The sequence below is a fragment of the Perca fluviatilis genome, chromosome 8, assembly GCF_010015445.1.
Source record: "Perca fluviatilis chromosome 8, GENO_Pfluv_1.0, whole genome shotgun sequence".
Lineage (NCBI taxonomy): Eukaryota > Metazoa > Chordata > Actinopteri > Perciformes > Percidae > Perca > Perca fluviatilis.
In genome coordinates, this window is record NC_053119.1 from 20,743,676 (window position 1) to 20,768,166 (window position 24,491).

Below are 24,491 nucleotides of genomic sequence, written 5' to 3' on the forward strand. Positions count from 1 at the left end.
CTAGCTGCAGCCATATCCACCATCTCCCCACCTGCACCACGCTACTTCATGCACATGGGGACATCATTACTTTTCCCATTTCACTCCACGAGACTTCTCCTGTCAAATCAAAAAATGACACAAAAAATAATAACTCAGGGCCATGGGCGGAACAACACAACCGAAAGGTCATTTTGCCAATGAAAATTGGTCTTGCATCCACACAATCTATCAGTCATCAACGGGCCTATATAGCTATGTCTGCTTGCACAGCGGGGCTGGCTGAAGCCTGAAGTAAACTGAGCCTGGGCCAGCAGGAGAAAGTATGTGCATTTAATAACATAACTCCCATTATTTATAACGTCTTCGTCACTGCAGAGGACAGGCCTCCTGATGAATAATGATGTTACAGTAACACTCTGAAGTTAGGTGGTGTAAAGGCACAGCTTTGGCTCAACCACAGACAGCGCATTTGAATGTACCGTTAACAATCGTGACTGAATGAAGGTTATTCATTTTAATCACACTACAGCACGCCCTCCCTCCCACTATCCCTGGGGAATGCTATATTTAAGCACTTTTTCATTTCTTCTCCTTTTTTTGGTCTTGGCTGATGGCAAGACAATTGCTTTGTGGGACGTCTGCCCTTGAAGAATCAGACAACAGAAGGAGATATTTTTACATACTGTAGATGTGGAGTGAGAGCAAGCTGTATCAAATTCAACGCGTTCCTCTTTGACTGTGTGGTGTTAAGAAATCAAATCACAGGTGCTTTTTTCCAGCCTGCTTTCTAGCTTTTATTTCTATTTTTTTAAATGTGTCCCCTCCAAAACAGAATTGATGTTGGTTTTATACCTGTACTCTAAGATTAGCAGTCTTTCCTGAGGGAGAGAGAAAGAGTTGAAACGTTTGTCTCCTATCTCTCCCATTCATTCACTCGCTTTCTAATTGGACTTCTCCATCTGTTGAGGTCTACAAATTGTCTTCTGGGGATGCTAAAGCTAAAACATCTTATCAAACACACAAATACTTCAGGGACATACTTCTTGGAGTGCTGCCATACCAGGCACTGAAAAAGTAGTCTTTGTGTGCGTGTGTGTTATTGTGTGTGTGTGTGTGTGTGTGTGTGTGTGTGTGTGTGTGTGTGTGTGTGTGTGTGTGTGTGTGTGTGTGTGTGTGTGTGTGTGTGTGTGTGTGTGTGTGTGTGTGTGTGTGTGTGTGTGTGTGTGTGTGTGTGTGTGTGTGCGTGTGTATTTGCTGTGTGTTGTAGCCTATAAACAGATGTCCAGCAGCATACAACTTGGAGATAAGTAGATACACTACTGGTCGAAAGTTTTAGAACACCCCACTTTTTTCTAGTTTTTTATTGAAATTCAAGTTCAAGTCCAATGAATAGCTTGAAATGGTACAAAGGTAATTGGTGAACTGCCTGAGGTTAAAAAAAAAAAGTAAGGTTACCCAAAAAATATAATATATTTATGTCATTTTTCTGTCATAAAAATGGCAGGAAAAAGGCAATTAACAATGGAAGAGAGACAGACCATCATAACACTTAAGAACGTTGGTCTTTCCTACAGAGAAATTGCGAAGAAAGTCAAGGTGTCAGTGAGTACAGTATTCTTCACCATCAAAAGGCACTTAGAAACTGGGTGAAACTCTGACAGGAAGAGCTCTGGCAGACCCAAAGCCACAACAGAATCAGAAGACAAGTTTCTGAGAGTCAACAGCTTGTGTGATAGGCGGCTCACAGAACAACAGCTTCAAGCACAGCTTAATAGTGGTCGTAATAAGCAAGTTTCAGTTTCAACTGTAAAGAGAAGACTTCGAGCTGCAGGTTTGATAGGTTGAGTTGCAGCAAGAAAGCCATTGCTAAGACGTCAGAATAAGAAAAAGAGGCTTGCCTGGGCCAAGAAACACTGCCAATGGACTACTGAAGACTGGAAGAAGTGTTATGGACTGATGAATCAAAATTTTAAATCTTTGTTTCATCACGCAGGATTTTTGTATGCTGTCGAGTAGGCTAAAGGATGGTTCCTCAGTGTGTGACATCAACTGTCAAACATGGAGGAGGAAGCGTGATGGTCTGGGGCTGTTTTGCTGGATCCAGGGTCGGTGATTTGTACAGAGTGAAAGGCACCCTGAACCAAAACTGCTACGACAGCATTTTGCAGCGCCATGCAGTACCCTCTGGTATGCACCTAGTTGGTCAGGGGTTCATCCTACAGCAAGATAATGACCCAAAACATAAGTCCAAGCTATGCCAGAACTACCTTAGGAAAAAAGAACAAGCTGGTAAGCTTAAAAACATGGAGTGGCCAGCACAGTCACCAGACTATAACCCCATTTAGCTGGTTTGGGATGAACTGGACAGAAAAGTGAAAGCAAAGTGCCAAACATTTATGGGAACTTCTGCAACAGAGTTGGGAAGAACTTTCTGAAGAATATTTGATTTCCATTGTAGAAAGAATGCCACGAGTGTGTTCAGCTGTTATATCTGCCAAAGGGGGCTACTTTGATGAGTCAAAAATTTAGAATACATTTTGGTTTATAAATTGATACCATCATTTATTTTTTAACTTCAATTATTTATTTGTTCTATTCTTTTATTTCAGAGTACAATAAGACATTGAACTGCATGAATTTAAAAAAAAGCTGGAAAAATTGGGGTGTTTGGAAAATTAATCTACCAATCTGTCTATCTGTCAGAATTGAGTGACATACTTTAATAAGAATTATTTCACAAGATGACAAGGTTCCTGAAATAAAATGTCAGTAGTATCGACATATGTCTCGTGCACATCTCATAAATGTTTCTCCTCTGCAGTCCCCAAAGACAATATTTTTTAATTTTAAAAATGGGAAGTTTTTGGATTCTCTTCCAATTCTTACTTGGAGTCGTTAATGATATGGGAAATTGTGTTCCCCACGCTTGTCTCTTTACGTCCCATTGACTGGGAGTTGAATACTCAGGAGTGAGCAGTGGGATGTGTGACAGTGTATTTGTGGTGATGATTACAGCCCATTAACTTTGATGGATGCCATTTCATAGAAAAGACATTGGGAGGTGGAATGGCGGAGACGCAGCTTGTTTTCTCTCACCAGCATGTGTACACAAAAAGTTAATGGTAGCAAAGTCCATGCAAAATGGATTTTTGCATCTGAATGAGACTACTTCACCTTTGGAGGTAATTGAATGTCACATTAGAGAAGCTGATGGATCTGTCTACCAGGAAGCTCAGGCAGGATTCCCTTGTGACCTCCAGAGGACAGCAAGGACCGGGGATCAAACATCACCACACATGCTAACAGCATCACAGATGTACATAGTGTGTGTTTCCTTGCATGTGCAAGTAAATGAGACTAAGCTGGATCTGGAATTGATCAACTAACGTTGCCTGGCTTTATTAATGCTAACTGTCTGCTTTCTTCTCTCTCAACTCGCTTGCTTGTCTTTGCCTTTTGACCCAAATGTGTGGCTTATAGTCATAATGAGACACACACCATTTGTCTGTGGCCGTTATGTAAAGATAAAGCTATGCCAGAAATCTAACTCTTAAGCTCCCCCACAGGGATTACGCACAATTGGCTAAAGAGAAAAATACAAAAAATAATCAACTGTTTACGGTTTTCCACTAATAGCTTTAAAAAGAAGGGAAAATCCCCACATGGAAATGCAATCCTTAAGCAGTTGAGATACTCCTGTGTAGGATGGCTACAGACAGACACACAGGCAGGAAATCCTTTAGATGAGAGTCAAACCCACACCTCAATAACACCTCAGTGAACATATCAATCTACAGTAACTATCATCTATCCCATTCTAAATAAAGCTTTTTTTTTATTTTTTTTGCCATTTTTAAGTCAATGAAATACCACCATTACAGCATTAGAAGGCATTGACAGGATAAGGATTTGTCATTTCAAGGCTTCAATATGCTTACCTGGTATGACCTTGTTAGTTGGTAGCCTAACTTCCCCCCTTGTAGTGTGTATTCACTACCTGCATATAGGCTTTAAAAGAAATACCTGAACCGAATACACAAATTATTTTAATTTTTAATTTTATTTATTATAAGTACGGCTTGGGAGGATCTGGCCTCAGGTTCTTATTTTAAGTCAAAGTAGTAATACTTTAATGGAAAATACTCTGTACAAGTAAAAGTTAATTCAAAATTTGCTTCAACAAAATTTATTTAAAAAAAAATAATTATTCATATTTCAGAATGGCCCCTTTGAATTTTTTTATTATCATGCATTCATGTGTAAACAGTATTTTAACAATGCTGGTTAATGTAAGCCTAATTCTAACTATTGTATGTACTGCTGGAGTATTTTAATGTAGACTAGTGTATCATATTTTATTTGTTGATCAAATGTTTTGTATGTAAAATACAAATCTCCAAAATAACTACAGCTGTCAAATGATTGTCAGATAACCCTAACCCTAAGCCTATTCCCTTTTGAAATGTAGTGGGGTCAAAGTATAAAGCAACATAAATAATATAAATACTTCAAAATTGTACTTGGGTGAATTGAATTGAGTATAATAATAAAATAATCTACTTTCCACCACAAGATCCTGCTGTGTGACAAAATGATAAAACTGGAAAGCTGAACTACTTTTTGGAAGTGATATAATATGATCTGTGATAGTACATCAAATGTGAAAGTCATCCAGTGTAATGGTAGAGCAAGACGTAGTAGGTCTTACCATTTTTAGACTTGTCGTACAGTTACCTTAACAGACTACTATAGTCTCGCTTTGCCAGTCCACATAGCATTCTGGAATAGGAGAAAAACATGCGATAGAAAACTCAGATTGGACAGATAGTCTAGCTAGCTGTCTAAATTTACCCTACAGAGATCTGAGGACCATAGTCATCATAAATCCACCGGAGTTGAAGAAGCGGAATGAAATGAACATACATTTCCTGTGGCACCTCAGCAATCCCGGAAGTGGAACGTCAAGGATATAGACTACTATTACTACTACTACTACTACTACTACTACTACTACTACTACTACTACTGACAGTCCAGCTCTGTGAGGCTGTACTCAGGCACAGGGATGCTTTGAACTAAATGCAAATATCAGCATTCTAACAATATTAGATTGTTGATTTTAGCAGGTATAATGTTCACCATATTCACCATCTTAGTTTAGTGTGTTATCATGCAAACATCTGCTAATTCGCACTAAATACAAAGTACTGGTATTTGGTCATAAACATAAATTGGACAAATTAAAATTTTGACCGGTTGATGCCACTTGATGAAACATTAATGGAGTTCTTACAACTCATCCTGAGGGGAACATGAAGGTCTGTACAAACTTTCAAGGCAAGCCATCCAACAGTTCCAAAAATTCAAATGTCAACATCTTGGTGGCGCTAGAGGAAAAGTCGGGGGATTACCAAAGTCAGGGGGCGTCATCCTCTCTGAACCATAAATATCTGTACAAAATGTCATGGAAATCCATCCAATAGTTGTGGAGATATTTCAGTCTGGACCAAAGTGGTCGGCCAACCAGCCGACAGAAACATTGCCATTCATAGAACCACGCTGCTGTTTATGCAGAAACCCTGAAAAATACTATGATTTATCACTGTCGGATAGTAAATTATGCTGAAATACAGACAAAAGACAGACACTGATATGTGAAGCCTTCAACCTGCCTTGTGGCTCTGAATTTACAGGTGGCGGGCACAATAAAAGCATCATCACCATTTCCCTTTGTGAAGATTTAATGCTCAATCCCTGTTGAGACTCTGGCAGTGAAGTATTGATTTAACACTGTGGTAATTCTTTAAGACCATAGTTTGTGGTAATTCAGTTACATCATATGGTTGTGTGTGATTGACATTTTGAATACCTCCATAACAAGAACCAACAGCTAAAAAAGAGCACTTTTCACAAGCAGGTAGTTATTGCAGGGCTATTGTATTGGAATGCTTTATATTGTACAGGGTGTATTGTGTCCACCACCAATATACAGTAGCATATGATAGTAACTGTAATAATAGCAACTGATAGTTGTAATGATGATTGATAGCAGAATAATAACATATATTTATATTTATCTCTACAAAGTCTATTGAACTTGCATTAGATTAGCAGAAATGGTCTCTGAAGGTCTGAACTTGACATAACATAATAGCACTATATGATCGCCAATTAATATGTCATGAATCCATCTGAGACCGCATGAAGACAGGTAAAGAAGAGGAGAATTTCAAGAAAGGCTGATACACCTGTACATCAGAAATTACTTTGAGGTGAAAGAGAATAATATAGCCCTGGATCACATGCCCTGTTTAGTTTCTGTTTGACCAAATGGCCTACATTAAGTGATATATTTAGCTATTTATAGAAGCTGGGGCAGACAGGAAACAGCTGCCATGCGTCAGGGTGACAGGCTGACATCCCTCATCTCAGCAGGACCTCCCTGCCAGGCAGGAGGAAGCTCTTTATACCTCAACTGAAATGGGACATAGCCTCTTATCATTCAGACTGCATACAGAAACTAATATTCTATGGAGCCTGTGGCAAAGACTCAACAATGAAACTGGGTTAACAGTGGCATGTATGGGCAACTCGACTTGAAGCCACACTTGTGTGCTTTACAGAGATCTGTATTCTGCCTTACAGTGAACGCTGTGGATTTAATTCAAGTGGGATCAGTATTGATCATGAGGAGCTTTTATTGTAGTATCCTGGCACTGTAAACTGGCACAAGATGCCTCCGCTCTGACAAAAAATGAGACGGTTCATCAGTGAAACTGAGCTTTAAGCTGACAAACTGGCTGAATCAATAGTCATGACTTTGTTGTGAAGCTGTTCACGTTGACATATTATGAATGGGCTGTAAACCAAATTTCAATTAATGTGTTCACATCAAAGTTTCACTGCTCTCTCTGAAACTGATGGCAAGCTATGCCTTCTGTTTGTCTTTGGTGCATGAAAGTCTATATTGATTTCAACGCTCTCACAGGATACGAGACAGTAACATTACACACTATCATACAATGAAAGTGTGTCACAGTGAATTAAATGTATGCTACACATTTAAGGGTACAAACTTTAAAACTAAGGTAACTGACAAGGTAAAGGATTTCTCTCATTTGCTGAGCGGTTTTAAAAACAGCACAACTTTCATTTTAAAGCCTTATCTAGTGATATCACTCTTCAGATGAGGTGTCAGACCAGCAGAAGTTACATCACTCTTTGAATTCTTTTTAGTTCCCACAGCACACTGACGATTGCTGTTAGCTACAATCTCTCAATCTCTGCTGATCACAGATGTTGGCTGAGGGGCATTTTTGATAAAGAGACAAATGTCAGGGGGAGGGATACTCACAGTCTGGCATTATAAAAGCTGGCACTGTTTCAAGATATTGTGTTTTGCTATGCTGTCCCATGCGCCTGAGAGAAAAAAATCAGTGCAAAGTGCAACTCAACCCTCCCAAACTCCTCACATTGACGGTTTGGACTATCATCACCTTCCTCATAACTTTTGTTCCCACATCTGTGCTGCATAAATGGATTTCGAGGTCAGGAAGGGGGCAAAGGCTGTATAGAGTCTGGGAAATGCAGCATTATGAATGCTAGGTCAATGTTTACCATAGTGACAGTGGCATCTAAAAATAAAAGAACAACTGTTTCTCCCTCAACCAGCACTCATAACATTCCAATGCGGGGTGCAGCGTAATGTTCAGACAGGCATAGCGGACATTAAAATGTTGGCCTGTTCTTTGTATGCCGATTAGCTCAAGTGTAACACAGAAGTAACAAATGCAAGGCCAGTGACTTGCATATGTTTAAAAAAGTTTTTTTTTTCTAATGCTGACCGTGTGGGAATTATTCATATCAATTCATTCCTCTGTTGTTTCAAAACCATGTTGAGTTGATAGTTTTCTGACCTTACAGGGAAACCCTAAACCTTGAAAATTTAAACAGGTAAGTGTGACTACAGTATTTCTCTCCAAGGAAACTTTTAGTGGCTGAACTTGAACTTATAAAATGGGTTTCTGCAGTATGTGAAAATGTTGTACTGAAAGTGAGGCCTGACTAAAATGAAAGGACATGAGATCATAACCTTCACATTAATAAGAGGGAGAGCACTCAATCCCTATTGAAAAAAAAAAGATTTATTTTCGATTTAACAATGCTCTGATAAGGGTTTGGATAGGTTTATAGAAACATTGTGGTTTGGGTTAAAACGACTACTTATTTAAGATTAGGAAACAATCATGGTCATGGTTAAAAAAAAAAATGTGTTGACCCATTAATCCATCCCAACCTCCTCCCTATGTGAATTTTGTCAGCCTATGCTAGTCACCTGACTTCCTCTGTTTCTCCTGTCATAATTACTATGGGTGCCAGAGGGCTTTGTCACTCGAACGCGAATGTATATTGTTTTGGGGCACTTGCTGAAACGACTAATGCTAGGAAGCTAAAGCAAGCATGTGGTTAGCTTAGCTTAGCATAAAGCTGACTAATGTTTGTTAAAGCTACTTTGTGTAAGAATTTCTCCCATCTAGCGGTGAAATTGTATATGACAACCAACTGAATATTACTTTCTAGCCCCTCCCCCCCATTCCGAGCGCGTTGTAACTCCTACGGTGGCCGAACCCGAAATTAGTGACGACTTCGTCCGTGAGTGTTCCTTCAAGTGTAATAATAGTTTTACGTTATATTGGTACCATTTCATTGCTAACATTAGCTATCAGGTTCCAAAACATATGCAAGCTAATGTAAAGTATCAGTGCTATCGTTATTCTGTATATTGTACGAGATTAATAGTGTAAGGCAATGTTTACAGCGTAGGAGAGAAGCAACGGAGGTTTGAGTTTTTTTATATATTTTTCTGAGCAGTATGAACCATCATATCAAAGAAACCGAAATTAGCTCTTAGTATCTCCGTCGTTTACACACGGCTGTTCTAGCTGTAGCTAGTCTGTGTTACAGCTGCACATGACACGAGTTGTCTGGCAGGGAAATCACAACACATATGATTATGTTTATGTTACAAGGTAGACAATCATTGACGCGAGGAAAAGTATCATAGATGTCGTTCTAGCCTTATGCACAACCATGCTATAGTTAGTCAAGCAAGTAGCAACTATAAAACTTCGAATTTACACAAATAGGCAGAATTTTAACTTCCTTCAAATCTGCCGGCAGTCGCAAGTAGGCTAATCTTCTCCCCCTCCCTCCCTGGCATTTGTCACGGTGCCACTGAGTGAAAAGCGTGAAAGGCGGAGGTCTGTCCCTCTTTGGCTAATGTATTGTAAAGATGGAGGCGCAACATGGCGGCCGTCATTCACGCGAGTCGCTTGCATATATTCTGAATGATTCTGAATGGCAGATTCTACGCTTACGAGAATACTTTGATTAGTTGGTGGAAGTAATTACACATGAATGAGCACATATTTGTGAAAGAACAAAGTTTTTATTTTTTGCTAAAAATCAACTAAAAAATTACACAATGGAGCTTTAATCTATACAAAAACTGTAAAAATGTACGAAAGGTTTAAACGATTTCTTGGCCGGACGCAGTGCCAGGAAACGAAACACAAGCAAATGAAAAAAATACTTTTTTCCATATTGACAACAGGTAAGCGGCATTAAGAAAAGAAAAACAAAAAAAGACACTGCAAACAAATAGACACAATCAAATCAAGAAACTCATTCACTAACTTGACACATCATTTATATAAAGAAATGTGCTGCAAATGAAAAAAACAAAACAATTACCCCTTGTTAGTCTGCCATCATCTAGGGGCAGAGGGGTTTTTTAGTTGAATAATTTAGTCTAGTCTGCCTGACTCATTGATCCTTTATCTGACTGAAGTTTGACCCCGACCATGGCCCTGAAATATCAGTATTCTAAATGTGTATTGAGAAATCCATGGCGTTGTTTGTGGTGCTGAAATAGCAGACAGATTTGTAATTGCGACTTTTTCTCTGAGTCCCTTCTGCCAAATTCATCTTAGATTTATAATATTCTTTAAACTATATAGCTAGAGGGGTGGTATTAAAAAATACAGAACCAAGAGAGTCGTTCATGGGGCGGTTCGCTTGTCGGGGGTAAACAAAATGAACCTGGTCCCCCCTGTTAAAAAATTAACAAATTGTCTACTGATGCAAGTTGTTTAGCAAATTTCTCCAATAATATTTGAATCGTGATATCACAGTATTTATACTAAAATAAATATAATTCTTGTGTTTGTCAGTTTTTTGTTATTTCGAAAGACATCACTTTTGTTGTGTTTCTGTATTTGCAATTGTGCATTTCTGTATGTTGTGCATGTATTGTAGTGTGGTAAAGATATTTTGCACTGTAGGGTGGGGTCACCCACCATACAGGTATCGATGCACCTAAAGGATTGAGAATACCGACAGTCTACTGACTAATGAAGTCTTACTCTGGGTATCATAAATAAGATTGATACAAAAGGAAAATGGAATAAACACTCTTATTAATGCATAGACTCTTTGATTCTCTGCTGTTGTTGTGTGCATGCATATGGTGAACAGTTTGTTAGCTTATAGAATTCACACAGCACACGTTTTTATTTACCATTAAAACTGATGGAAATATATTCAGAAGTAGCCTATTGATGACGATATGATGATAATGTTCACCTCATAAATCACGGCACGTGATCCTCCCCTACATGAAATTACATTCCCACCATTAATAATGAAAGGTCTCAGATTTCAATATCAGTGATTCTGGCCCTGGTATTACTTGGTATTTGATTGAAACCAAATTGTGTGGTGTCACCCACTGTGTATCTCTCAGTCACCACAGCATAGCCTCTGTAGACAATTAAAAAAGTATGCACCTGTGTCAATGGAGACTAATAATAATAATAATAATAATAATAATAATAATAATAATAATAAATGTTTAGAATAACGAACTCAGCATATAGTCTGACAGTAATTTTTGTAGATTGCATTTATTGTGATCCTGACACGACAATTGCATGGATCTAATGCTAAGCACAGTGTTATCCACTTAGAATACTGTTGTACATCTCAACAAAGTGATGAGGAGGCATTATGTGTGGCTGCATACCAATCTCCATGCCCAGACAAGCCATTTTCATCTGTATGTAAATGCTGAGTATGTAAATAAGCCACGCAGCACCAGAGGAGAAGATAGCTGTTGGGCTTGGGTTTATCATTTGCACACCATTTGATCCACTGATCTCAGGGAGTACACTTTACATTCAGTATCTTTTACAACATATCAACTTTCAAGATAGGACACAGTCACATAATAGGCAATTTTTCCCCATTTCATTCATTCTCTCAAGCTGGGTCAGGGTTTCTGGGCTGTTAGATTGGATGGAAGTGGAATCAGGCAGAGCGAATACTTTCTAACAACAATGAAATCGAGGCAATGTGTTTTCTCACATATCTCCTTATTTCCTAATGCAGTAATGCTGCATTCATTCAGAGTAACTTTAATCTTGTTCTGGAAAATTCCATTAATCTTTGACGTTGCTTGCAATACGAAGAAGAATGTAACAAATACTGAGCAGTGGAAAAAACAATGATACCATATTTTATGTCCTCACACTACGTTACCCTGACCCAAGTGCAGAACATGCTAGTCTATTTCCCTGATTAATGCAGCACATTCAAAGTGAATTATTGAAAAACCCTCCACATGGAATGAGTGTTATTGGTGCTGCCTCAAAGACAGGTTGTCAAAGAAATCAAATCAAATGGAGGGACAGGCATTTTGTCCTTGCCATATAGATTATTTATCAATCTGACCATCCGCAGTGACGCATGCCTGCTTTTAGAGTCAGTTCACACACACAGTATCCTCACATCAACCTACCAGCTGGCCATAATCTGTTTTTCAGTTCAGGGTTGACTGACCACAAATACATTTTCTTTTTGACATTGTATTATTCAATAAAAATATATATATGTACTACCATTAAAATGTTATTTAAGGTGCAAATGAAAGTCTTTGAATTTCTACCTATTATTAATATGATGTAATAAATCTGTAATATATGAATGCCTATAAAATGTTAATCAATCATTCAACTCACACCTCCACAATACCCTTTTAAATCTCTAGCTGCCAGTGTGAAACTGTTTCAGTGTGATGAAAACAAAGGGAATAAAGAAGATGCAGGGGCTTGCATATTTTCAATTTAGCAGAAAGAAAGAGCATATCTGTTTGTTTTTTCACAGATTCTGTCTTTCACAATGATCGTAATCTCCTCTGAGGCTGCCTGTTCCAGCCCTCACTTTTACTCTTTCATTTCGCAATCATTTGAATGGGCAGAAAGTAGCTTGCACAGAACACATTTCAGTGCCAGGTTCCCCTCATTAAGTCACCTGTCACTTCAGGACCATTATACCAGCCTCATATTAGCATCACCTCTCCTCCCCAATAAAGCACCTGGAGAGGCACTCTGAGCCTGCAGGCTAATGGCAGCCTACACATCTCACATCAGCCACTTCTGCTTTACACAGTAATTCATCACATTGCTCATAATGGATTGCTGATTTTCATAATGTGCATAACATACACAATGCCAAGTGGTGTAATGTATTCTGCTGAACACAAAAATTACACCCATTGCAGTACATAATCAAACGCACCAAATGTTCTCGCTGACTGTCGTGCTAAGAAGAAAAAACAGAGTGAAAAGCCGCTGCATTGGCTGCAAGGGGCATGAAAACTTATCCAACAACACAAGTACTATATCATCAAGAATGCATTCGTTATCTCTTGGGTACAGAAACAGTAAAAGGCCCTCCAGATTGTTCTTGCACATTTCCATTACATTTGACATGTAGTAAAGGGGTTGAACTTCAAAAAGATTTGCTCTGCACTATATCGAAGCATGAAGTTAATGCTTTGCATTGAAGGCTTTGATTGAAATGGGGTTGAGGTGTCAAAACTGGAAAGCAAGATAATGGTTATACTTCTGGTGGTTTATAGGCCGACAGTGACCCTCATGTCTGTTAACCTCGTCTCCTCTGTCTTATAAATCCTATCCTGAGAGGTTTATAGGTCTCACTTGTCAGGCCTTTCCAGTCGTATTTGGTGGGTGGAGCTGTAGCACAGACAAACGACATGGTGATAAATTCTGCATCTGTTGAGTGACTACAATGTACAGCCGGGGTTTTTTGCACCACAGGAGAATGCACATAGCAAATGTCATGACAAGCCAGTAATTTGAATAATAATTCTTCTCAGAATTATTTCGGAGGCAGTGGCTGAAAGAAGGATATTGATGTGAGGATTGGGAGAAAAGTCTGTGTGTTTGAAAAAGAAATGTTTGTGTCGGATGCTAACGTCTATTATATCTATCAAAGGTAATGTCTGTTTGTGTCCAGAGGAACGTGTGTGCCTCTGTGCCACACTAAACCCTGTCCTCCCCATTCTTCTTCCCTTGTGGGTTGCTTGACTTCCACCGTTTTCACAGCTGCTCTCAGCAGTGCACTCCATTACACCTTAAATCACTTAAAAGATCTGAAGCAACAAAAAAAATCCTCTGCAGCTAATTTACCCTGACTGTGTGGATCATCCAGAGAAAACAAGAGCAAGAAAACACTGCAACACCTGATTCCAGCCTGACAAAGTGGAATGCTATCTTTATATTGGAATCTTTCGTTGCCTTAAATGGACAGAATTAAATCAAGTCACAAAATTATACTCTCAGACCTTAGTGCAGTTTTCAGAGCTATTGCAAAACGCAATAGCACGGATAAAAATCTCATATTTTACACCCAGTCACACAATTCTTGAAGATTTTGGCAGGAGCATTCTGACAGAGACAGATTCCTCTTTGTTAGGTTTCCGAAAGCAGCCACAGAGATTAGGCTCAATAAATAAAGAGGGATAAGTGGTCTTGTCCTGTGTTTGGTGGCACAGAGCAGTAGACACACAGAGGCGTGACACGCAGCTGCACAGTGCTATTGACTCTCCGCTGGTCTCCAGGCACCCTTCCTTTTCATTCAGGCTGCCTGCCAAGTGTCTCTGAACAGGATCCCCTGCTCTCCCAATGTCTGCATGTCTGCTTAAGCACAATCAATGGACCATCAACGGGGAAGAGAACACATGCCACTGTCTTTACTTCCACAGGGTGTGAGTCAGGGAAATTGAAAATATATGTAGTGGAAAGGCATCATGATACCATGCAGGCATAAAGCATCATTGACTATCAGAATGAAATCAAATGCCTCAAATGGAGGTTACAGCCAGCAGCACCCCCGCTAGTCTTTAAAGAGCTTATTTGCGATGGAATGGAAATACTACCCCATTCATTTCTGACTTAAGTAACTATTTGTTAGACATGGATACATTTTTCTGTATGCTGAGATCTGAAAGGAACCATAAGAATACCTCATTTCCCCTGTTCAGACAACCATTTGAAGGTTACTGGAGGAGAGTACAACAGATATTTCCCTCACTTCAGTGTGTTCAGCAGACAATGACAACCACAATTCAGCTCTACTGTAGGGTTGTATGTTTTTTTGAAAGCACAACTCAAGACAATGAAAAATCATGAGAAGGAGCCGACTTTGTCTTTCAGTGATGGGTATTCAGCCTCTCCATCGGTGGTCCACTATGCAGCATTCTGCACCACTGCAAGGCTTCAGTTCAGGTTGCAAATCTGTCAGCCTGGCTGTCATGGTTTACAATGGAGTGACGGAAACGTCCCCATTACCAAGGACATTTCAGTTTTGTTCTCCCACGGCAGAACATCTTTTTCAAATCCATCTTAAGCAACACAAAGAGGATTACCAGCTCCCCAAAGATAAATAATGTACACTCTTACACAACTCATCTGTTATCTGCACTTTGAATCTGAATGGAAAGTATGACCAATGCAGCATTACGTTTGAGCTGGCAGCTTCAATCACCGAATCGTGCATATCACTGATTATGCACTCATTGGTCATTTCGAGGGTGAGTGGTAGTTTGACTGGTACTGAGTGAGTGCAGGGGGAAGCTTTGTATGCCATTAAGAAGACAGGAAATCCACTAACTCAGTGTCACCAGCTGCATGAGGGTTGATAGAGATGAGGTTGGCGTAGTGACAATAAACAATAACTATTATTATTACAATAATATTAAGAAGAAGATATGTTGCCTGCAGAGCTGAAGGGTAACAAGGTGTCTGCACCAATGCAAATATGAGGATCAGGGAGGATCAATATCAAACACATAAAAAATCACGAATATAATTCAGTTTGTTTGTATGAAGCATGAACATTCCTGTATCAGTTAAACCAAAAATAATACAGAAATGTCTGCATCTAAACTTTATATTCACATAATTATGCTTGACACGTCTCAAGCACATACACAAGTACACACAGCCGGTGGCAATTTGTTTTGCAATGTTTGATCTGTGATGTTATGACTTATTAGAACATTATTTCAACAGGACCTCATTTCTCTGTCATCAGTGAAGAGCAGCGCGTGAGGGCTATCATCATACGTGCAGCAGCGAGTAAAGAAGCAACCAGGATATTTTTACACACAAATTAGAAACGGTACGATTATTATTTCCCACTGTATAACTAAATAATAGTGCTTCAGGCAGTCAAAAACCACATTCACTTTATTCATTTGAATAGATAAAAACCAAATGGCAGCCATTCGGCTCATTGACAACTATTTTTCAGCACCTTGGAGAGTGCACTGCTCCAGAATGTGAGTGAATAATAATAATAATAATAATAATAATAATAATAATAATAATAATAATAATAACCCACACAAGCATCTCAGCAGTTGAGTGCATTCATCAATACAAATTAATTTGATGTAATCGTTTTAACCACTTTTAATTATTTTATGCTACATCAGCACACAGTACAGCTGACGTTGTTCATGAGCATGAAATTAGCATTCAAATATTTACTATACCTCGTTAAAGGGAGAGAGAGAGAGGGAGAAGAATGAGAGGCAGAGAGGAGATGTAGGGTGTGTGTGTGCGTGTGTGTGTGTGTGTGTGTGTGTGTGCAGTCTATACATTTTGTAAACTACTGCCTTTAATTCAATCACTGCACATGTGTGGCCTGTAATGCGGTATTCAGGATCTTGGCCAGTCAGGAGCTTTTTTTGGTCTCATGTAACATGGAAATAAAAAATAAAAAAGACCCCTCCACTGTCTGTTTATTGACCACAGTGTTTGTTCACTGCAGTAACCTTTCCAAAAGAGCCCGTCCAATAATGAACCTTGAAAACAGACAATGACGAGGCCTAACCTTCGGATAAGGGCTGCTTGTGAGGTGCAGGCTCATTGATAGGCAGTGAATGGAGCACAGAAGCCTCTATAAAACAGACCACTCCTGCAATCATGTTGGCTGAGCCGCGCTCGAGGCCGTTAATATGCCCACTAGACGCACACCTGTGGCCGCACGAGAATTACTTCAAATAATGGCCAAACATGTTTGCTAATTAGGCTGTACTCTAATTTACTACTCCTCAAGAATTAGAAAAAAATATTTTGAAATGAAATGAAATTGTGGATTTATACATGGTATTACTTTACTGCTTTGTACCGTGTTTCGCTATAAATATGGGTGTTTCATAGGGGCAATAAGCTGTTTGATGCGGTGATTAATGGTGTTAAAATAGCTTATTATAGTTTATGGACTTACAATATATGCAGCCACCTACCCCAGTGTTGTCATGGTGACAATGGTGTACCAAAACGCTGCGGGGATACTGGTGAACTTGCTGGCTGTGGAGCCCTTTTCTGCATAAAACATGACCGTTGCAAAAATAATGATGGCCATGGTGAGGGAGAATAGTAGGAAGCCCAGCTCGGAAGCGCAACTCTTCAAGGTGTAGCCCAGGATGCGCAGCCCCGCGGAGTGCCGGGAGAACTTGAAAATCCGAAAGACCCGGAAGACTCTCAGTGTGACGAAAGCACCGCTCACCTGGTCATTATCGGTCATGACCAGGCCAATGTAGTAAGGCATGATGGCGACCACGTCAATGACGCTCATCACACTCTTCATGAACTTGTACCGACTGGGAGCTGCTATTAGACGAAGGAGATACTCAACCGTGAATATCATGACGCACGCAGTGTCTAAACAAAAGAAGGCCAGTGCGTAACGGTCGCCACAGGACATCTCCTTTGACCTGTTGGGCAAAACCCCACACGGAACCGTCTCCACCACATTGGCCATCACTGATATGGCAATGAAGAAGCCTGTGACATAGTAGAAGACCAGAGCTAAGGTGCTGGTGTGAGGGTTTTCAAAAGCCCGCCACAGGAACTCCCGGTACGTGAGGTTCACCGGCGGTGCGTCATTGCTCATGTCCATCTCCTCGTCGTCTTGAAGCCTCTCTGCATTTTCGCGCCTCCGGTCCTTGTACTCCTCATAACAGCAGTCACCAATGATTTCGGGGATTATACCAAAGAAAGCGAGCTCCTCGTCGTAAGCTGCTATGCATTCTTGGCGCGGATAGTGTAGTTTCCCTGTGCGGAAAAAATTGAGGATATGTCTAAAGATGTCAGGGTCACGGTCGAAGAAGTACTCGTTTGTCTCTTCGTGGAAAAAGAAGTCTCTCTCCGTGCTCCCCAGCAAAGTGTCCGGGTACCTCTCTAAAGTAGTTCGCCACGTCTGAAACTTGGTCCCACTCACGTTGAGGATGATGAGCCCGTCCTTGCCTTTCGTCTTTTCTTGCGGAGGGATGGGCATCGGGGTGCTCGCCACGGGCATCCATCCTATGGCCGCCGCTCGGGCGAATGGGAGCCATGCCGCTACACCTGCTGCCATGCTGGCCTATAGTGTTTAATACAACCCTGCTCCGGTTATTACAGTGCTATGGTTCAGAGATGAATTGCATCTGCAGGAAGAACAGCAGATAGAGACACTGGTGGTTAGGCTTCTGAAGCTCCAAGGCTAAACAAAATGTGAAGAAAACACACAAACCCATTTACTTATACTGCCACTGCGCATAGCACTGTTGAGTATATCACTCTCAAGCCTTTTCCTCATTGTAACTGTTCAGTTATGGAATTGCGGCAGAATATGAATTGGTTTTCGAAAACATCACCCATCAATAAGCAGGATTGAAAGTAAAAGAAAACCACCCACCTTAGGAAAGGCTGCTATTTAAACTGCATCCACGGTGATTTTAATAAAATACCTATCCTCGGAAGAGAATACTGCAGCCAGACGATAGAGGAAAAACAGTAGAATAACGTCGCATCAACAAGTTAAACAATTCGAGCAGCAGTTTCTCAGCGAAGTGGTCAGTCGTCCAAGTGCGATCTTTTTTCTCTCTTCTTTCCATCCGCAAGGCAACGGTGCTCAGTTGCATGCGTTTTTCCTCGCGTTGCAGCTACTCCTCAATAAACTCCTGTTCCTCTCGTCGACTGCAAGACCACCCTCCCCCTCCTCATCACCGAGCCCCGACTGTGGAGAGAAGAGAGAAAATCATATGCAGAGAGAGGAGTGGTCCTATCTGCACCCAGAAATTCCTCTGCTGCTTCACTGTGGGGAAACTAATCAATGCGTAATAGTAGTCCAAGTAGGCGGCATCTCCTGAGCCTCAAGTTAACGCTTATGTTTGTGTTTCCTCTCGCTACACACCGTGAACCCTCACAGTTCGATTTACCCCAAATGTATATCCCTGTATATGATACAAATCATGAAATAAATAAGGTGTCTTGTTTTCTGTGGAGGTCGTAATGAATGTGGGATTTCTCTGGCCTCATTAATGCACACAATCCTTTGAAGTTTTCCTCATTTTTTCTTTCGAAAATCCATAATACAGAGAACAAAAAACAAGTCTAAGTTTGGGGAGTTAAGAGCAATATCGTTGTTTGCTTTGCTATTTAAACTCTTACAGGATGCCATGCGCGTGGTTGCTTGGCTATATGTATTTTAATTTTAATATTTGTGCTTATTAGTTTTTTTAAGAGACATAAATACGGATTTCAGATCTGCAACAAATCGTGATGAATATTGTTTCTTCAATTGCATCGTGATGCTGCTCAACGGAGTTACACAGCTTGAAAGGTCAACATCATTGAGCACTGTATACTGACATTTTCCAAAATAACCATAATCAATGAAATGTCTCTTTTGTTCTATAACACAACACATCTCCGAGGGGATTTGAGACAGATGCGTACACTGTGAAGCATGTGTTGCTGCGGGGACCGAATTTGGCTTCAGATCTACTTATTAGGACATGCAGAGCACGTTCCCACTGAGCCTTTTTCGGTCCCGTTTTAAACAGTTAAGTTTTCAGCACCACGGAGAGCACCAAAGCTTTCAACATCTTGGCATACATCACTTTCCTAAGCCCCTGTGTGCGTGCAGGTTACAGTTTTCTGGTATCTTTTAAACTGTAGTCACTTAGCTGTAGAACTTCTTCAGCTTCAGCTGAGCAGACATGGGTTCAGAGTCATGGTTAAGTACACACAGCTGCTGAACTTCTAGAAAATGGACGTTCTTTTTGACCATTGACACAGTATCCAATCCTAACAGAAATTAGGCGTAGATTCATTCTCTTAAAAACAAATCTTATTCAAAATACTGTCATTTGCAACAAGAGAGAAGGAAGTGGCCCGGTGTCTTGTTCAAGGACAGTTTGACACTATAAGTGGTTGCTGATGGACACATTAAATGTTGTAAGAGTCAGACCTGTGGCCTTTCGTTGTGCAGATCTTCAGCCAGTGCATTACATTCACACCCAGCCTCTGGCCCCCTCTGGCACAATGCTGAGTTTTTGTAGGATGAATGCACAGGACTGTCAGAAGTCCCATTAGTGTATGCTGAGCATGTCAGAGCACACCCAGTGTTCAGTTTGAGCAGTCAGGCCCAGGGGCTATGTATTCATCAGGGCATTTAAATATTCCAGCGGTTGCCAAATGGCACCAAACACAGGCGTCCCAGCTGAGTTGGATGCCAGACTAGTTGCAAGCTTGTCAGAGCACAGATAGCCACAGTGTTTTGATTTAAAAGGTAGTCAAAGTGGTTATTGAGCCTTAACATATCCTATAATGTAAAAAGCAATTTGTTAAAAACGATCTGAATTTCAGATTTTTCTACAAAACATGGTAATATTTGCTTTAGAAAATGAGTGTGGGTGTGTGGCAGAAAAAAATACATGTTTTTTTTTTATCTTTTGTTCTTCATCCATTTGGCCATCTAAAATTTTAATTCTACATTATTATTTGATCTTTCTACAAGTAAAAAACACAGTTTTATCTTGTTTTTCTCATAGTACATTGACAGATACATTATATAGGGCTAGTCATTTTGTATGGTTGTGGTCTAAGGTGTAATGGGATGGTCAGAATGACTCCATTCAAGGTGCTGACATACTTCATGAATACGCCGCTCCATTCCAAGAAGTTCCAAGGTCATTTCAGATGATTGGTGTTGACACAGAGCTGTGCAGATGTTTTAATTACATCGTCTGTGTGTTTATGGATTTACTCTTTGGATCAAGTAATTAGCATGTGTCCTCAACAAGGTTGAACAACTCATCTGGCATTTTTGTGGTATTTTGCGTGGACATCAGTTCAAAGATGGAAACTACTGATCTGGATGTAGAGATGATAAATGCATACATCTCAAAAAGCAAGACATGGTTTTCAGTGTTTTCCAGTAATAATAATACATAACCAGGCTCTTGATCTGTACAGCCAGATAGCAACTGTCAACATTTTGAACTTGTAGCACTGAAGTGACGTTGAAGCCTTTGGGATTAGGTTGTGTAACAGGATACATTTTGCAAACAGGTCCTTAAGTGTGCTTAGTGTTGTAACTCACAGGCAAGCATTCAAAACAGCACACACAGACGGTATGATAAACCTTCAGACTTTCATGCAGGCTCTCACAACACACACACAAACATATTTTTTGCATTTGATCCATTGACAGTAACAGTCTGTCCACTGTAGTACACTGGTGCAGCCCACACTGCCGCCTGTTTTCTGTATTCTATATTTAGTCTGGTCCAGCTCACTGATTGAGATGATTAAACAGATGAGTCCCCTTCAGTGGAGACATGCCAGGGCTTGTTAAGGTAGAAGTGAAGGGCCAGCCGCCATTTGATTCGGGTCAAGAAAAAGAAACTCAAAACATTTGAAACTATTGAAGCGATTTTGTAAGTTTAAGGCAGAAATAACAACAGGATGAATCATCTGCAGTACAAATATTTGCTTCAATGCCTACAATGCCTTTAAAGACAATCATATAGGCCAATGCTCTGCACTGTGTTGGTAGTAGGACATAGGTCTGGTTTAACCTCATAATAAACTTCATTTTTATGGAGCATTACAACGAGATGCAAAGTTCATGACAAGCGATAAAAGGGTAATAAATAAAAAGCCAATAGGATGAGCAATAAAAATCCCAGAAAGGCAGAAAAAGGTTAGAGACGAATAAAACAGGCAAATTACACACAGTACCCTATTTCAGGCCTGCGAACACCCGGACATGTTTTATGATATGTTGCTAATGAAGTCATGAATTGTCCTAGTGACCTCTGGGCACAATGACATGCTGATACCCTCAGGTGAACAGCCCACAGCCACACAGCCCATCTCCCACCACGTCATCTTCCTCAGCTGCCTCTGCCTTTCCTCCACCCTAATGAGTTATTGACCCCTGCGGATGTGTAAAATAGACTAGGTCCTCTTGGTTTTTTATTGCACATAGCAGCTGGTGTATTTGTGTGTCTGCATCTCTGAGTCCATGTGTGTGTGTGTGTGTGTGTGTGTGTGTGTGTGTGTGTGTGTGTGTGTGTGTGTGTGTGTGTGTGTGTGTGTGTGTGTGTGTGTGTGTGTGTGTGTGTGGGCTACTGTATGTACTGCAGGGAAGGGAGTAGCCAGGAGTGGGAGGCTGATGTTTGTGCTTGAGGACTGTATGACTAGTTTTATCCCTGTCAGGATTGCTGGGATAATCTGTAACTTAACAACTGCTCCTTGTCAGAAAGCTTCAAATGGGCCATATGGGTGCAGTTCATAGCACTCGTAATGTTACCTGTGTTTGTTTTTTTAGCCTTAAAAGCATATTCATTATTGTAACTCAGAGATGAGCCAAATGTTAAAGCCTGTGTTATTAGCACCATTACAGGCTGGCAAAAACACAAAAGTGTTGTTTAAATATGGTCCTACTCATTAAATCATTCTATCATTTATGTACATTACATCCTGGATGGAGAACAATGAGATGGGGACAAGTGTTCCACCCACTAGTGCCTTTTTAATTATTTTTCACCTAGCTCGTTCACACTGTGTCTATAGGGAAAGTAGCTCTTGTCATCTGGTGAAGAGGTGTAGAAGGGATTAGAACAGAAAGGGAGGTGTCTGTCACTGTGAGTGCTTGTGCCTATAGCTAAAGCACATACACTGCAGCATCTGTCTGGGGCTTTGAGAACTCCTCAAGTACAGTACATCAGTGAATGATCAGCCATGAGTCCCTTAACTCTGCACACGGGCACATCGGCTGAAAAATGTAAAGTGCAGCCATGAAACTAAACCGAACCATACTTTTCCTCACCTTGCCTTGTCAGTTCAACCTTGTAGTATTTATTTTGGCCTTGTAGCAGTACAGAAAAATACAGATGTAAGTTTATCTCATGGTGTGTAATTAAAAACCAAAGACAGCATGGCGCCCAACTGGCAAACCCTTATTGAAATAGTAATTATTTTCCAAGGACATTGTATTGTTTACTGGCCTCATCTGTTGAAAACAATCCCCATGTACTGCAGAGGTGTTGAGCAGATGCTATGTGAACTTCTAAACACAACGCTTTTAACAGGTTCACACAGTCTGTGCAGTCACACCCCCAAATTGAAAGGACGCTTCTTTTTTTCAACAGTGTTGAAACCTTTATGTTCCAGCTGGTTCTAATCACTGAAGTGATGGCTAAAATGCAGAAATTAGCTGTAAAGTGCAGCTCAGGATCAGCACAGACATTAACCAGCACATTCAGAGTTCATTGCCCATCATTGGTGCACCTAGATTTGTATGACAGTTATGTTGGAGCACAGATAGAAAAAATATGATCTAATCTGCTTCAGCATTGAAATCATATTTGTTGCAGATGTGAGGTGCCACTTCATTGGATCGTGTTCAGAATTTTATTGCCATTTCAGCTGATTGATACATAAGTGTCACTGGCTTCAATACAGTTGGCTCAGATGTAGATATTCAATTTGTTGTCTTTTTTGATTGTCTTAGTGGGGTGACAGTCCATGAATGCCCATTCAGTTCAGGCCATCAGTGTTTTCTCCACACTCCCTAAACTTCTCTCTAATCCCTAAAGCTATATTATACTTGTTTTAAGGCATTCAGCTTTTTTCCATAGAGACTGCCACTAAGTGCCACGCTAGGATAAGCTTTAATTCCTAGAAAACCATCGCCATCATTACAAGCCACAGACAGTGAGACAAAGGGTCAGGAGGGGATCAGACTTGACTTGATGCAGGGTTGTTTGTTTGGGCAGTGGCACTGAGGGCTTCTCCTGACGTCATTTGTCGGGACTTGGCGTTGGCTAGCCTGACCAGTGGCATTTGCTTTCCCACCATGTGGCCCCTGTACTTTGAGGCCAGATGGCAGATGATGCCTCCAAAGCAGACGACACACAAACAGTCATGTGGGCCTATCCGCACACACACAAACATGCACACACACACACACACACACACACACACACACACACACACACACACACACACATTTACATAAGCACACACACACTGCAATCTAGTTTCCCTTCACTCAGCAGAGAGAGGGGCAAAGCAACAGATCGATTCGTCACCCAAAATAATTTATAAAGTCCTGATAGAATGCCAGAAAGTAAACTTGGTGAAAAGTGGATGTATTATGATTGGACTCGGGTAGATCGATGTGTTCCTCTCTCTGTGAGGCTCAGCTTGTTTGTTTAGGTTGAAATATCATCATTAAAGGCACAGCACACAGCACTTCCGCCTCTCCTTTATCTGGACTGCAAAATTAGTTTCTCTTCTGCTCTCTGTCTCATGTCCCCTCCTTTTTTGCTTGTGTTCCTTAGTCCCATGTGAAGGAATCGTCAGTCATCTGTGAATAGTATTCAGTGGAAAAACCAGGGAACTGAGATTTGTCATTGAACCAGATATCTTGTGATGTAGTCCAGAGGCCCAGGGTTGAAAAGCAAAACTCAACACTTTGTAGGTGTATATAAGTGTGGCCTATTAATCCTGCTGGGAGGAGGCAAATCAATTTACTCCCTTTGAAAGTTTTTTTCAATCATGAGCATCGCAGCTTTGAGGAAGACTAAATGAAGGAGGGCTTTCTCTAAATACATCATATCAGTAAACTGCGATAAGCATCAGCACTTTAATCAAAAGCTTCTTTGAGCTGCATTTGTCATGTGCTTTACTGTACTAGAAAGAACACAAACCACAGAGTCACAGGACATCATATGGGCAGATAGACGATGACAGGGAATGCACATGGTGATCATTCCATAAGAAAGCCCAGTGCAACCTGCT

The 24,491-nt window shown here is 40.5% G+C and overlaps 1 protein-coding gene across 3 annotated transcripts in view; it reads right to left on the reverse strand.

Moving 5' to 3' along the window:
- kcnd2 (potassium voltage-gated channel, Shal-related subfamily, member 2) overlaps positions 1-18,514 on the reverse strand; it is a 35,049-nt gene extending 16,535 nt beyond the window's left edge. The window contains exons 1-2 of one of the 3 annotated variants that reach the window (XM_039808569.1): positions 18,091-18,514; positions 16,658-17,895 (exon numbers count right to left, since the gene is read on the reverse strand). In XM_039808569.1, coding sequence (XP_039664503.1) covers positions 16,658-17,769 — 1,112 coding nt within the window. In that variant the 5' untranslated portion in view covers positions 17,770-17,895; positions 18,091-18,514. The remainder of the gene's footprint in view (positions 1-16,657; positions 17,896-18,090) is intronic. The other 2 variants (XM_039808568.1, XM_039808570.1) reach the window with 2 other exon arrangements.
- Positions 18,515-24,491: the final 5,977 nt, after the last annotated feature.